Source organism: Penaeus chinensis, chromosome 6 (assembly GCF_019202785.1).
Source record: "Penaeus chinensis breed Huanghai No. 1 chromosome 6, ASM1920278v2, whole genome shotgun sequence".
In the NCBI taxonomy this organism is placed as follows: domain Eukaryota; kingdom Metazoa; phylum Arthropoda; class Malacostraca; order Decapoda; family Penaeidae; genus Penaeus; species Penaeus chinensis.
Window position 1 is genome coordinate 30,305,398 of NC_061824.1, and position 15,000 is coordinate 30,320,397.

Below are 15,000 nucleotides of genomic sequence, written 5' to 3' on the forward strand. Positions count from 1 at the left end.
TCTGGATATGGTTCGTTATTTCGAAAGTTTGTTGGTTTGAGAGTGAGGGAGAGAGAGAGAAAGAGAGAGAGAGAGAGAGAGAGAGAGAGAGAGAGAGAGAGAGAGAGAGAGAGAGAGAGAGAGAGAGAGAGAGAGGGGATGTAAAGGAGGGGGGAGGGAGGGAGGGAGGGAAGGGAGGGGAGGGAGAGGGGGAGAAAGAGGGGGATGTAAGGGAGGGAGGGGAGAGAGAGAGAGTGAGTGAGAGAAAGAGGTTTTTTTTACCTCTACAGCAAGAAAGTTAAATACAGTAATTACCAATGTAGGGTAAATGAGAAAAAACAACGTAGCATATCAATTGGAACTGAAGTAGGAAGCCACATAGACGACGGAGAGCATACATGAGTCAGCATTTTTTTTTTTCTTTTTTCTTCTCCCTTTAAATATTTGCGATAAGCGGTTAAAGGTGGATCGAGAGAAGACGTATGGAGGAAGAAGTGAAAATCAGCTTGGACAAACTGGAGAAAATGCTGCGGGACGGCCGTTAAGTTTTGAAGTGGCCTATGCACTGCTTCAGGAGACGATGTATGGCTGTCAGCCATTGGCTGATAAGTGTAAATGTCATTTGGCAGCAGTGTCTACCCTGTATAAAGCCCTTAAAACGAACCGCCGATGTTTTCCTAGCACCATGGAAGGTACTTAAATGATAAGACATAAAGCAAATAAGATCGTTATACCAAAAGACACTACCTTACATAAACTGAGGCAATTTATCTGAGTAATATGGGTACATTTAAACTAGCTGTAGGTGGGACAACACTCAGGAATAATGCTTTGAGAAAATGAGCTAATGTTTTAGCTTCTTTAAATAATAGTAAAGTTTTTAACTGAAGTCTCCTTTTTTCCCCAATAATAATCCTACTTACTGTTCTCCTCAAAAAAGCTCTGTTTTGACATCCACCTGATAGATCCCTGTCTCACCCATTTTTATTACCTTCAGAACTTCAGGGATGGGGTGTTATTATCATTTACAAAAGATGACTAGAACTTGATATAGTTTGTATGAAGAAATAAAATGAGTTCTTTCTTTTCATTACGGTACATTTGAAATGGTATACTTACTTTTAGACCGGTGGTTCCCAAGCTTTTCCGTGATGTCCTCTTTTAACTTTCTAGGAAATAGCCATCCTTCACGTATCTTTTGTATTTGAATTACTTAGTAGTATTAGGTTACATTGACAATAATGACATGCGAGGATGATCCAAAAACAGATAGTCCTTCGCGCGCGTTGCAACATGTAACATTTCAAACTTTATGAAGACTAATCCACGCCCCCACCCCCAATTTTTGGGAATCACGGAGTAAAACAAGTAAATAGGGTAGACAGATAAATAGCTAGATAGACTTACACAAGGCACTACAGAGAACAACAGCAGGGAATAACCATACCTGACACAGTCGCAGTTGGGTATCGTGTATCCTTGGGTGGCAATAGCCAATTCTGAATCTTCCGGCCGTTCCTTTGGGGGTATGATCATTTTCTGTCCGGTTCTCGTTGCTTCTCCCTAAAACATTTGGATATTAGTTTCTGATTGATGCTGTTTGTGTAATTGGTTTGTTTTGTGTGTGTGTGTGTGTGTGTGAAATGTGTACTTTATCGGGAAGATAAGGTGCACAGATCATTTTCTAGCAGTGACCAACATATCCCTCAATCGGTGCTAATGAGAAAAAATATACAATATTATATTTCGCCAGTCATCTTTTCACTACCATCAAGTGCTACATATTTATAGATATACTTTCTATTATTATGGCGGTTACCTGTGTCATTCAATATATTATGGCAATTACAATCTACACCATGTCCAGACCTTATTTTATAAAATTACTCCCCTAAGAGGCAATCCTGAACTCACAAGTATGCCATATGAACACATATCACATCTTATCCGCTCCTGGTCTGCATTATGGCATCGTCCAAATTTTGACAATTATTTTTTTCCATAATCACGCCACTTTAGCCCTACCACAACATCACCCAACACCTGTAGAATATTATGTAACAGAAAATACAAATGCCTAGAATAAAAACCAAAAACCAGAGATTTTTACCTGCTGTCGTATCATTGCAGATGGACTTGGCGTCGTTTCTATTATTGGCGTAAGTAACGAAGTTATACTCCACGTGAAGATTCCAACAAACAGGAATATGGTAGTGATTTTCAGAACGCATGGGTACAGGATTGCGGGTGTAGGGAAAGTGTCACGTAATCTTTTTTCCCTGAAGGATTTCATCTCGTATCTATAGATCCTCATTTCCTCTGTCGGCGCACTTATCCTGGTATTCGCTTGCGTCTTATATCGTAACTGTTATTCTAGGTGTTGTAAGGCTGCGAATAACAACCAGAAGGAATTTGTTTTAGTAATCTTAATTAATCTGGATTTACTTACAACTACAGGCGTTCACTTTGAGGGAAAGGCTGGGCAAGTGGCACAGCACCGGAATTAATTATTTTTCTATTGGTTTATCATAATTTTCTTGGGGATGGGTCATTTCCATTACACATGAATAACAAATGCGTAAGATGTGTTCCGAAAACAGCAAACATTGAATATTGGTAATCACGATTAATATTTACATATATTTGGATCAAGTGTGGTAATGTAATTAACATTAATCTTGATAAACGGAAAATCTATTATGATTTCCTGAATAACTCTCTTGAAATATGCCATGCCTACTACATAATCTTCAACCTCAACTTAATTTCATGATTTAGTGAATTCCCCTATTGAAAAAGATTACAAGACAGTGAATACAGTGATCCAAATTGCATATATATTATTCTTTTTCACAAAAACAGTACTGAAAAATAACATTACTTAACACCAATAACACCATTCAAAAACACAACAAAAATACCTCAATTTCACCACGAGTTCAAAGAGAGAGTTCGTGTCTCTCACCCGTTATCGAACGCACTGCGAGACAGTATAGTAAAATCGTATGCAACTTATAGAAGATAGGTACAAGCAGGTGATGCTGTTACTCCAGTGAAAAGGAGCTGGAACGCATTGTCAGCAGAAAGCCATTCGCCCAGAAGAGTGAACTAATGAAGTATAGAGAAAGGGCAACGTTAGCAGACCCTGCTCACCTGCGCGACACTTGTGCCCTACATAATGCGTGTATTTCCATCCAGAGATTCAGTGTAATCCAATTATGTGTATGTGAGATTCCATCGCGTGTGATAAGTAAGACATCAGTATGTATTAAACGGTATACGCACGCACATAAATTCATATACAAATATACACAAACATACATATACATACATATATATATATATATAAATATATATATATATGTATGTATATTCATATATATACTTATATATATTTTGTATATATATATTTGTATATATGTGTGTATGTATATATATATATATATATATATATATATATATATATATAATATATATGTAAATATGTGTGTGTTTTTCTTTCGTCTCAGCTGTAATTAAGGTGTAATGAAGTGATTAAAAAATATATATATAATAATTTCTACCCACCAACGACAAACCTTATGTGTTGATATATCTATGTCTATCTATCTATCTAATTATATATATATATATATATATATATACATGTGTATATATTCATGTATATGTATATATATATTTATATATATTATATATATAAACATGTGTATATATGTGTATGTATATATATATATAAATATATATATATATATATTGATGTGTGTGTATATTTCTTTTTTCTTTTTTTTTTTCTTTTTTTCGACTGCCGCGATGGTCAAGGGGTTAGAGCACTGGACTCCGACCCTCGTGGTCCCGTGTTCAAATTCCCCGTTGCGGCGGTCGTAAAAATGCCTGCGCTCTGACTGCTGGCTCGAGCCCGAGAAAACAACATATCGCCTTGAGAAGTCATACGCAGGTACCGTAGGGGAAGTCATTGCCGCGGCACAGGTGTCTTGACTTTATGGTTTGCGAAGTTCTAGCTTCGCCCGGGCCTTCTAAATATGGCCCGGTCTGTGTCAGCTTTTTACGGCTATCTCATTGAGTTTTCTGACACTCGGTGCTTACCGTGGCGGCGAGATTGCCAGCAGGCGCTCCTGCCGCCATGGTGTAAGCATTTCGCATAGCCTCTTTACCAGCACGGCGGCTGTTGTGGGCGGTCCCTGTCTCAGGAATTGTGTATGGTCACAATTTTCTAGGTAGTGGACTAGTGTGGCGTTCGGCTCGCAGCATGCAGCACCTTTCATCGCGTTCGATTGTTGGGATAATCTGCCATGCACAGTGGTAACCTAGGCGCATTCTGTGAAGAATTACTTCTGTACCTCTGTTGCTTACTTCAGAGAGTGCCAGTGGTTCATAGCCTGTGGCGTCTGAGTACCAGCTGGCCGAGGGGGAGTTTCTCGTTTCCTCTCTGTGGAGCTGCCGTAGGAAGGTACGACCGACCAAGGCACACTTCTCCATAAGTAATTTTCGGCTCGGTTTTATCGTCATGGGATTTGGGGGCATACCCCTGCCAGCGACGGCTAGTCTGTCAGCAAGCTCGTTCCCTCTGATGACGATGTGGCTTGGGACCCAGTTGATGATGATTCTTCTACCCTGAGCAAGAATTATCTGTGCCATTGTGAGAATCGTGGTCAGTAGGTAGATGTTGTCTGTGGGTGAGCTATGCTGAAGACAGTCAATGGCTGCCCTGGAGTCTGTGTGTATGACCACGTGTCCTTCCCTTAGGAATTGTGTTGCCATTAGATCGATTCGTGAGTCCAGGGGGAGAAGGTTTGCCTCCATCAGGAGGTTGAGGACCTTCGTCCACCTCGGGGCACCCAGAATGATCCTGGCAGCTTCATTTTGGACTGTTTCTAATTTGTCTGTGTGCTTTTTCTTTGCAGCAATTAGAGCGACTGAGGCATAGTCCACAATGGGCCGGACAGCATGTACATAGAATGATCTTAGTACTTTGTGTCTGGCCCCTATGCGTCTCCCAGTCATTGCTCTCATGACGGACAGTCTTGCTTTGGTTCGGTCAACCAGGTACTGGACCTCCTTATGGAAGGAGAGGGTCCGGTCTATCCTTACCTCAAGGTATAGGTAGTTCTGGACCTATTCTAATTCCACTCCCTGGATTTTCAGTCTTGTGCCTCGAACTCTCTGTCTCAGAGCCATGGCTTTGGATTTGGCTGCAGAGATCTTTAGTCCTGTCCTACAACACTCCTCTGACACGAGGTCCAGACAACGCTGGGCTTTATGCTGGCTGCGTGGTCCAGTGGAGGTGATAGCTGGGCCCTTGCTGATTGTGCTTAAGAGCGTGGCTATGCTGTGTGCTGTGCCCATGCCCCTTGTGAACCCGTGGAGGTGTTCGTGCGGGGGTCCCGTTTTCCATTGAAGCCGATTTCGTACCATCCTCTCAGCCGTCTTGGCCAGGCAGCTGAGCAGAGAGATGGGGCGGTACTTCCCCGGGCACAGGTGTTAGCACGCCGAAGGAAGGGTATCCAGTCAGGAAGGGTGACACTGCCATAAAACCTCTCAATAGTGAATTGAGGGAGGTCTATGTCCTGCAGTGGAATGAATGGCTGTTGAAAAAATATATATTTACATACAAATTTACATATATATATATGTGTATATATTTACATATATATATATATATATATATATATATATATATATATAATATTTATGTATAATATATATATATATATATATATATATATATGTATATATACATATGTGTGTGTAAGTGTGTGTGTGTGTGTATAATATATATATTTATATATATATATATATATATATATATATATATATATATATATATATATATATATATATATATGGTATAAAAACCCACACAGTAAAACTAGATTTAATTGAAAAAGAGACTACAGTTTTGGAATCCAGGTGGATTCCGAAACTGTAGTCTATTTTTCATTTAAATCTAGTTTTACAGTGTGGGTTTTTATACCATAGTATCAACACGGTAGTGTGTTTTCTCCTTTCATATATATATATATATATATATATATATATATATATATATATATATATATATATATATATTATATATATATATATTTATTTATTTATATACACATATACATTTATAACTTAGATGCAGTTTCCAGGGGATGTACAGTGTAAGGAAACAACTATTGCAGTAAGAATTGTATTATACATTCAATGGCCTTCACCAATGTTTTTAATGCCTCATGTCTGAATCAGCATTTGTATCTAAAAATGCAAATCAGAAATTAATGCACACAATCTAAGTGCTTATATGTTGTTTTTTTCTTCTCTTAATTTTTTTTCCTTCCAACTTTATTTTGATTTGTTTTATTCATATTTTGCACATGATCTGTAACATTGAAATAATGATCATCATTTTATAGCTGAGGTCATACAAACCTGTTTAACTTTCCTTGTTCATTTATGTACAATATAGGAAACAAGTTTTCATAGTTAATACAACTAATCTTCTTTGCCTTATAAGCATGTATCTTGTGTTAACCAAGTTGCCAACAGGCATGGTATGTACATGAGAAGTCAAAGGAAAAACAATTAAACAAGTAAACTCACTGTGGGCATGGCATGTACGTACATGCCATGCCTACAGTGAATTTACTTGTTTAATTGTTTTTTCTTTCATAGATGGCTGCAATTGTACTAAGTCACGAATGAGCCAATTACGAGTACTGCCTGTCTCACCTGTTTACCCTTTTCCTTTATTTACAAAAATATTTTACGTTCTCTTGTTTTGCTGTTACTAATGTTTATAACATCATAGTAATTATAAATTTATAATAAAAATAACACCATCAATACTCATATCATTAATAAAAAATACAGTTTTCCCTCCAATTCAATGAAAGGTGAAATCAGGTAAGGTCACAAGGTCTACTAATTGACTCCTTTGTGGCTAAGCACTAGCAGAGCCATCTATGAGCAGAGACATTTCACAAAAAAATAAAAAATGAGCACAGCATCTTCCCCCTTTTTTATAAATTTTCCCTGGTGGCATTGAGGTAACACATAATAAAACTTTTGTCTTGAAGTCTGCAACAAACTATGATGCAAACTTACATATGGAAATGGCAAAAGGTAAATAAATAGTAAAATCTTAAAAGAAAAAGCTTTTAATTCAGCAACAATAAGAGATGTAGAATGAACACAACCTGTCAAATTTGTAAAAAGAACTTGTGCTTAACAAAATCTATTATCTGTCATATTTTAAGGAATTTGGTTTCTTCCCCTATCTGTAAATAATGAAATGGTTTATATAATTTAAACATCAGCCTCATAACTATGACATAAACAAGAAAACCTGCTTAACTTTCTAATAGATACCATCTACATCAACGAGGTTTCTCCTCTTTTGTGGCATATATGATGTTGTGATCTAAAGCAGTGACTTACTAACAGACTGACTATATACATATATATATATATATATATATATATATATATATATATATATATATATATATATATATATAAGAAAATGCACACAGGTTTGCAAGGCCTTTATCTTTGTAACCCTCTTTGTGCTATAGGCATAATAAAATAGTCTTCATATAAAAACATAATAGAAGAAATATATTGTTCATTATATAAACCCCAGATATGAGAATCAAAAATGGAAATGGGTAGCATGAATATTGTCATAAAGTAAAATTTTATAAACAAATCCTTTTATTCTGTGCACAAGCAGAGATGGTCCTTCTTTTGGGTATTTCATGGGAAAGCAGGATCCTGAAATGAAAGAATGTACAATTAATCTATTATGAATAAACACAGCATATGCTTATCTGTATCCCCAAAGTCTTCTGGTATGCAACAAATTCCCCCCAAAAATCATGATAATCTTCTTTAGAATACAGGCACTTGATATCTTACATCTTCACATATGGCAAATTATTTTCTTTTCTCATGGTACTTCATGAGTTATCATCATGGAACTAATGCCCATGCCAATCAAATATCTACTCTAAAATCAGCTGTGGTTGAGCTTTCCCACTTTCCCACAACATCTGCTATATACATAATATACTCCAAGGAAAACTAATTTGCAATAAATGATGAATAAGATGCATAATTTCACTCTCATCACTACCATACTTAAAATTAATCTAAAAATCTGACACTCTGAAGTAACGGGAGCAATACTTGTATTGAAACTAATGAACCTTACAGTTGCAAATGCAACTAAAATGCTTTCCAAGCATGAAAAAATATGAAAATCAAGATTTTTTTAAAAAGAAACAGATACATACACCACTGAACAAGCAGAAAATCCTGAAAACTAAAGCCAAAGATCCTTACATGAAATCTTTCTAGTTCAGCTGGATCAGCAGACAAAACCTCAATGCTATGCCTTCTCATTGTTGTCTTCAACCTTTAACTTCTTGGCCAACAGTGCCTTTCCTTCTTCACCTGTAAAGTAGTCACGCAAAGCATCTACTGCTTTAAACCGGTGAGATATGGTATTCTTAATAGTCCTCTCCAACTGACCATATGTCTGGTCATAACCTGCAAGACAATACAAAAAAGACATCTTGTTAATACATCTAAAGTTTAAAATCTGGTATGTAAATGACTCCTTATATAAATACATATACATGTGTAGACATATATGTATGTATATATACAAATATATACAAATATATACATACATGTGTGTGTGTGTGTGTGTGTGTGTGTGTGTGTGTGTGTGTGTGTGTGTGTGTGTGTGTGTGTGTGTGTGTGTGTGTGTGTGTGTGTGTGTGTGTGTGCATATATATATATATATATATATATATATATATATATATATATATATATATATATATATATATATATATATATATATGCACACGAATATATGTGTGTGTATATATATATCCATATATATGTGTGTATATATATATGTGTATATATATATATATATATATATATATATATATATATATATACATACACATATATCTGTACATATGTATATGTATATGTATTTATATATGTATGTGTGTGTGTGTGTGTGTGTGTGTGTGTGTGTGTGTGTGTGTGTGTGTGTGTGTGTGTGTGTGTGTGTGTGTGTGTGTGTGTGTGTGTGGTGTGTGTGTGTGTGTGTGTGTGTGTGTGTGTGTGTGTGTGTGTGTGTGTGTGTGTGTGTGTGTGTGTGTGTGTGTGTACATATGTATATGTATATGTATATGTATATGTATATGTATATGTATATGTATATGCATATGTACATATGTACATATGTATAAAATGTGTGTGTGTGTGTATGTGTATATATATATATATATATATATATATATATATATATATATATATATATATTTATATGACACTTTAGACTACTAGACATGAAGTAGCCATAAATGTTCAAAATTAGACATTAATCCTATATGCAAAGAAAACCAAAAGGCGGATCATACTAGCGAACATTCTTGCATTACCAACCTTTTGGCTGGAAGATGGGATCCCACCCAAACTTGTGCTCCCCTCGAGGCTCCACAATGGCACCTTGAGTGCGACCATGGAACAAAAGTACTTCGTCATTGGGCTCCCCAGAAGAGTAAGCAAATGTGCATACAGCTTCAGCAGACTGGAAAATATTCAAACTATATTACATTTTGAATGACAGCATTGCAAATAAAAAAAAAAAATCAATAAAACGGTAATGGAACGGACATATATCGCACACAGTGTATAAACAATATAGTCTTTTTTCTTCAAAAATTATATTAATGGGAACATCACAATTGCAATTTTAAATTCAACACAATACTGAAAAATGGCAGTGAACAAATAAAAGATTTTCATATCATAAATTATGTACATATCTCAATATTTCAGTATTTCTTCACAAGAACATTATATTTCAGACTTTGATAAGTCTACACTTTTGAATTTCCTTGTTAGATCAACTGTACTGTATTACCTGATTACAAAACATTTAACAGAAAACAAAAGAAATAGCAGATTACCTAGAATGAAGAAGCAGGTATTACCTGCCTTCACTACTCGGAATTTCCGAGTAGTGAAAAACAATTGCAGGTCTTATAAGAATATTAGTAACATTTGCTGAAATCCCACTTTCTAGATTTATCAAAAAAGGATGTTATTATCAAATAAAAAATCTTACCTTATCTTCAAAACCTGCTAAGAGCTTTGTCAGGCCACCTGGCCCAAGCTTGTCCAGAAACCACTTGATATATGGTCCTGAAAATATCAAGCCCCATTTTATTTAAACAGTTTCAATGCATGCATTCTGCAAAATCATACATAAATGAGTGGGTTTGATGCAGAAGCATACAGTTTTATGAACTACAAAAACTGCAAATATATTTGTATTCTAAACAAACAAAGGGACTCCTGTTTACTAGATATGTCAGACATTTATTTAGGCTATCAGTGAGTCCCCTTATTTAGATCTTAAGTCAAGTGTTTTACATTACATATGGATGTTATAAGCTAACAACTTAAAGCTATATATTTGTTTTCTAAAATTCTGGCAATTAATTATTTTCTAAATACATACCTGGGAGACCACCTAGTGCATTGAAGCACAGGCATGTGTCTTCTACAATGACAGGACCTTTGACAATTTCAGCTGCTACCTGGCACTTCTTGCGGCTGATTTCATCAGCTTCACCTTGGTACTCTGGCAAGTCTATCTTTTGGCTGACAATTCTGTTTGAAATAAAATACTGCATAAGAAAATATATGCACATTCTTTCCTAAATGCACTTGCAACTACAACTGTATATGGTACTGCAGTACTAAATAGGAAAAGGTAATATCCTCTACATCCATTAATATGTAGGAATAAATGCACACACAATAAATATATGAAAAAAAATTACATTTAGCATCTATGTAAGAAATTAATAACTTAACTTTAACTAAAATTCAAAGCAGAAGTGAAACTGTAATTATAAAGCAGTGTTAAACACTGCAACAAAAAATTTGTCTATGTGTCACTGTGGTGGGAGAATAGGCAGATTATAGATATTCATATTGGAACTGGACAGGTTAATCTATACGTGTTGGCTCTTGGTAACTGCTATACCCAGAGCTTTTAATAGGTTATAGGAAAAATAAAGAAGCGTCTTAAATATCCTAAATCTGCAAATAGTTTAATGATATGATCAGTTTGTTTTATACCAAGTATAGTAACAGCCATTTTTTTTTCATACTTTTGAGTATGCATCTATATCTATTCTTTCCTAATATTTGGACATGTAATTTTACCTTAGCAAAATTCTGTAGATGCATGAAAGTCTGGCAATGGTAAAAGTTGAACACTAAAATATCAAGTAAAATACTGAAATTATAACAGTATTAACATTGAATATCTGTAGCCTATATACAATTCTTAATAAATAACAAACTTGAGAACCACTAATTGGGTATATAGTATAGGCATCAGAAGTGCTGCCACTATGGTCCTATTCTTAATGCAGTATAAAGTGTTTCTGGTGTTCAGGTTCAGTATTTCTAGTGATTAGAATCAAGTTCACTGTTAGTTGTGATATTCTCAATCCCTTTAAAGGTCTTGGGTAAAATAAAAATCAAACTGAAAATTGGCTAGCAATGGAAACTGGTCAGGGAATCATTCTGCCTAGCAGCCAAAAGTTTAAAGTATTTCTTGAGAAATTGGGATACCCACTTTTGGTAAAATAGATATAGCTTAAATTAATACAAAAATATACAAGATGATTATAATAACGATGTGTCCTAATTATGATAATAATACCAATTATGATGTTCACACTGACAGTGTTGAAGATGAACCAGTTGATTATCATAATCTGAAAATTGAATCACAATTAAACTTTAAAAATAAAAAAAAACACAACATACTTAAAAGGAAAAGTATCTCCCAGAATGGCTACAACTTCCTCCAACTTCTTAGCATTTCCTGTGACGAACACAAGAGAACGAGAACTCATCTTGGCTCTGGGCGTTAATATTGCCTCTGTAATTTAATGAGAGATTATTTTTAACATTCTATTACAATTCTTATTAAGATTTTTGTCAATTAATCATTATTATATTACTTATTGTTAAGATTATCAATGCTCTTCTATCATTATTATTACTCTTATTAGAATTATATTTACTGTTTAAATTCTCTTCAAGTATTTATGATTCTATCTGTGTAAAGGATTCAATGTTAGTAAAACCATAGTGTTTATTTAAATTCCAAATCAAACTGACTTTGTAATTCTAAGTCAATCAATAAGAACTAATGACAAAATGACAAAAACTTAATAACAATATATATATACAATAACATAATGGTTAATGTTACCGAGAGGAATGCATGGAGATAGAGGGAAATGGGCACTGTCAGGAAGCAATACAGATATTTCTGTAGCGGCCTCATTTTTACCGGAAAATTACAGAAATACCCTGTGCGTGTCACCGCTCAGAGGCCACAACACCCTCACACAGCCACAGTTCTTAATGTCGCGTTTTCTATAAGTTGGCAAAGTGTTATTAAAGGGGGGTACAGGGGCCATGCTCCCCTGTCTAGTGAGTAAATAGAAAGTAAGAAAGGTTGGGTTTGGATTTTGGGTTCGCATGTTATCCTGCATCGCTCTCGGTAACAAATACCAAGATGACATTCAATAATTAAATAATTATCATGTAACTAATGTGTAAAATGAACTGGTATGTAAAGTGAGACATGGAAGGAAATAGTAAAATATCTTACAGAAATTCTCCACTTTAATCACGGTGTTTTCTTTAAGTATATACTATATTAGGTATGTGTAGTATATGAATAATTCTTTGGTTTGTCTAACACTTTTTTTTCTAATTAATGTCATGACCAGAATGTTCATTATTTTCCTATCTCAGTGCCGTATATCACACCCGCGTCATATCAACTTTTAGTTTATGAGCCTCTTAGTTCGTCATCATTATATGACTCAAAAAGCATAATGATTCATTAGGTTACCAAATGATACTTTATTAAATATGAAGCGAAAACATGTGGACACAATGTTCATCACCTACTCTCATCACAAAATTCTCATTGCCGAAATAAAAGCGTGTATGGCATAGTGTGTAAGATGACACACTTTGCCACACATCTGAAAACCAGAACCTTTAATTATTTTACCAAGCTCCGTGTCGCTCCTGGAATAGCTATCAGCCCGACTTCCCTTCCCTTTGCCAACGCGCGATCAGCTGATTCTACTACGCTATTAGGCTACATGAATAATAGTGGAATGTTGGGTATTCCTTTGAACTTATTTGTTGTAAAGTATTGCTGCTCGGTGGAATACCATTTTCTGGTGGAATGAAGCAAATTGGCATTGCGTCATGACAGTGACTTGGATGTTTAAACTTGGTGCTCTTTTGACTTCATGAAAAGCTTCGAGGTTCATAGGAATCATTTGGGGGAGACCTTCATATAACATTCTGTATTTCAGTAACGGATGGGTTTGTATATATCAACAGCAATCTATACATCATTTCTTTTAATTTACATTAAAATTCCAAAGGCAAAATAACGATTTCCATGTAACAAATTTATTTGATCATCTTTTCGCAGCAGCGAGGTTTAGCTTATCTAAATAATAAATCCAATTATTCTCACATAAATGATCAATATTGATGAAAGTCACATCAAAGTAATTCCCTAATTTTATTGATCCAAAATGTTTAAAAAACAAGCCAAGTTAAAGCTCTCGGCAGAAACACAGAGAGTTTTGTCCTCGCGCGCCGCCGTGAACGACAGCCGCTTAGAAAGGCGAGTCGGCGGCGGCGGAGCCACATATAAAAGAAGGTCGCAGCCACGCGGACACGGCTTCCTACGAGGCCCGAATTCTCTCCACGTCGGATCTGTGACTCGCGATGGCTCAGGCCGCGACGTGCGTGGTGAGTAGCGCCAGGCCCGTATAGAGCAAGTACTCTCGAGACGAGGGATCGCGAAGAGGAAAAAGGTATGATGAGTCACCGGGAAGCCGCAGCAGGGACGAGAGCAATGGCAGACGCAGAACATTCCAGTAAAGTTACGACAGCAAGACCTGTTGCTGACTTGGCGTCTATTTCTTTCATCCTTATGGTCTCGTTTTGGGGGATGTCTGGAGAGCGCCCTTGGTCAGGCCCTGGAGGGAGTGGCTGCAGGCACGTATTGCTTGGCCATTGCTAAAAATATGCTTCCTCACGAGGCGCTGCAAGGGGGAAAAAATGCACAATTACAAGATCCGGGAAAGAACTAGTCAGCTCAGCACCATTTTTTTCTATTTTTTTGTAAATTATCCATAACAAATGTAAACCAATGAAAAATTTAGAGTCGGGCTCTATTTACATTTCACTTACAAACATTTATACAGTATATTTAGTTGTAATTACAGACCCCCTTATCCTGGTAGTTTTGAGATGGGTTAAAGCAGCATCCTTGAACTCTGAGGATGGAATGATGTTACATGAAAATTAAATGTCCAGATAATTTACAGTTGTTTAGAGTGACTACCATTCAGTCAGACTGTGAACATGGGCTTTCTTTTGGGGCAAGAGTGGATTAGGAAGTGAAATGAGCATAGTTAGAATTTATTGGGGGGCTGATGAGAAGATGTTCGGGCGCAATTCAGGCTGTAATGAGAGCTGCATAGGTATAATCTAGGCTTTTTTCCTTTTTTTTTTTTTTTTTTTTTTTTTTTTTCTTTTAGAAGAGGCTAATAACAAAAAATTATCCTGTTAAGCCCAGCTGATGGCCCTGTTTGCAAACTTTTATTTTAGGGGAATATATATTTTGTTAGTTGTTAGATTTACGGGGGGGGGGGGGGGGGGGGTGTAATGCCACGACAATATTGATCAGCTGTATACTTTTGTGTACTTGAGATTTTAGTCATTTATTTATTTTAATTTTTTCCCTACTATCACCTATTTTACTTTTGCCTGAACTCATTGGCGCTCGGAACATCCAGTCCACTAATTTTGCTATATTAATTTTTTACACATTGGTGTTTTTTCAGCACTTAGTTACCAAAG

The 15,000-nt window shown here is 35.9% G+C and overlaps 3 protein-coding genes across 7 annotated transcripts in view; 1 reads left to right on the forward strand and 2 right to left on the reverse strand.

The window, feature by feature from the left end:
* LOC125026573 overlaps nt 1–3,008 on the reverse strand; it is a 7,965-nt gene extending 4,957 nt beyond the window's left edge. Inside the window, exons 1-3 of one of the 2 annotated variants that reach the window (XM_047615101.1) lie at nt 2,901–3,008; nt 2,090–2,367; nt 1,427–1,542 (exon numbers count right to left, since the gene is read on the reverse strand). In XM_047615101.1, the coding sequence (XP_047471057.1) occupies nt 1,427–1,542; nt 2,090–2,293 (320 nt within the window). In that variant the 5' untranslated portion in view covers nt 2,294–2,367; nt 2,901–3,008. Of the gene's footprint in view, nt 1–1,426; nt 1,543–1,798; nt 1,827–2,089; nt 2,368–2,900 lie in introns of those variants that run through there. The other variant, XM_047615102.1, reaches the window with a different exon arrangement.
* A 4,115-nt stretch (nt 3,009–7,123) lies between these two features.
* On the reverse strand, nt 7,124–13,359 carry LOC125026574 (inosine triphosphate pyrophosphatase-like). Of its 4 annotated transcripts, none has more exons than XM_047615103.1 (7): nt 13,290–13,359; nt 11,857–11,971; nt 10,532–10,683; nt 10,136–10,212; nt 9,451–9,595; nt 8,326–8,532; nt 7,124–7,755 (listed from the first exon to the last, which is right to left on the reverse strand). In XM_047615103.1, the coding sequence occupies exons 1-6, from the start codon at nt 13,318–13,320 to the stop codon at nt 8,372–8,374; spliced, it is 681 nt and encodes a 226-aa protein (XP_047471059.1). In that variant the 5' UTR covers nt 13,321–13,359; the 3' UTR covers nt 7,124–7,755; nt 8,326–8,371. The 4 variants fall into 4 exon arrangements, with proteins under 4 accessions (XP_047471059.1, XP_047471060.1, XP_047471061.1 ...); XM_047615104.1 differs by lacking the exon at nt 13,290–13,359 and adding an exon at nt 13,124–13,280; XM_047615105.1 differs by lacking the exon at nt 13,290–13,359 and adding an exon at nt 13,109–13,262.
* A 365-nt stretch (nt 13,360–13,724) lies between these two features.
* Nucleotides 13,725–15,000, forward strand: part of LOC125026576 (transcription initiation factor IIA subunit 1-like) — a 12,131-nt gene continuing 10,855 nt past the window's right edge. Inside the window, exon 1 of the mRNA XM_047615110.1 lies at nt 13,725–13,884. Coding sequence (XP_047471066.1) covers nt 13,861–13,884 — 24 coding nt within the window. The 5' untranslated portion in view covers nt 13,725–13,860. The remainder of the gene's footprint in view (nt 13,885–15,000) is intronic.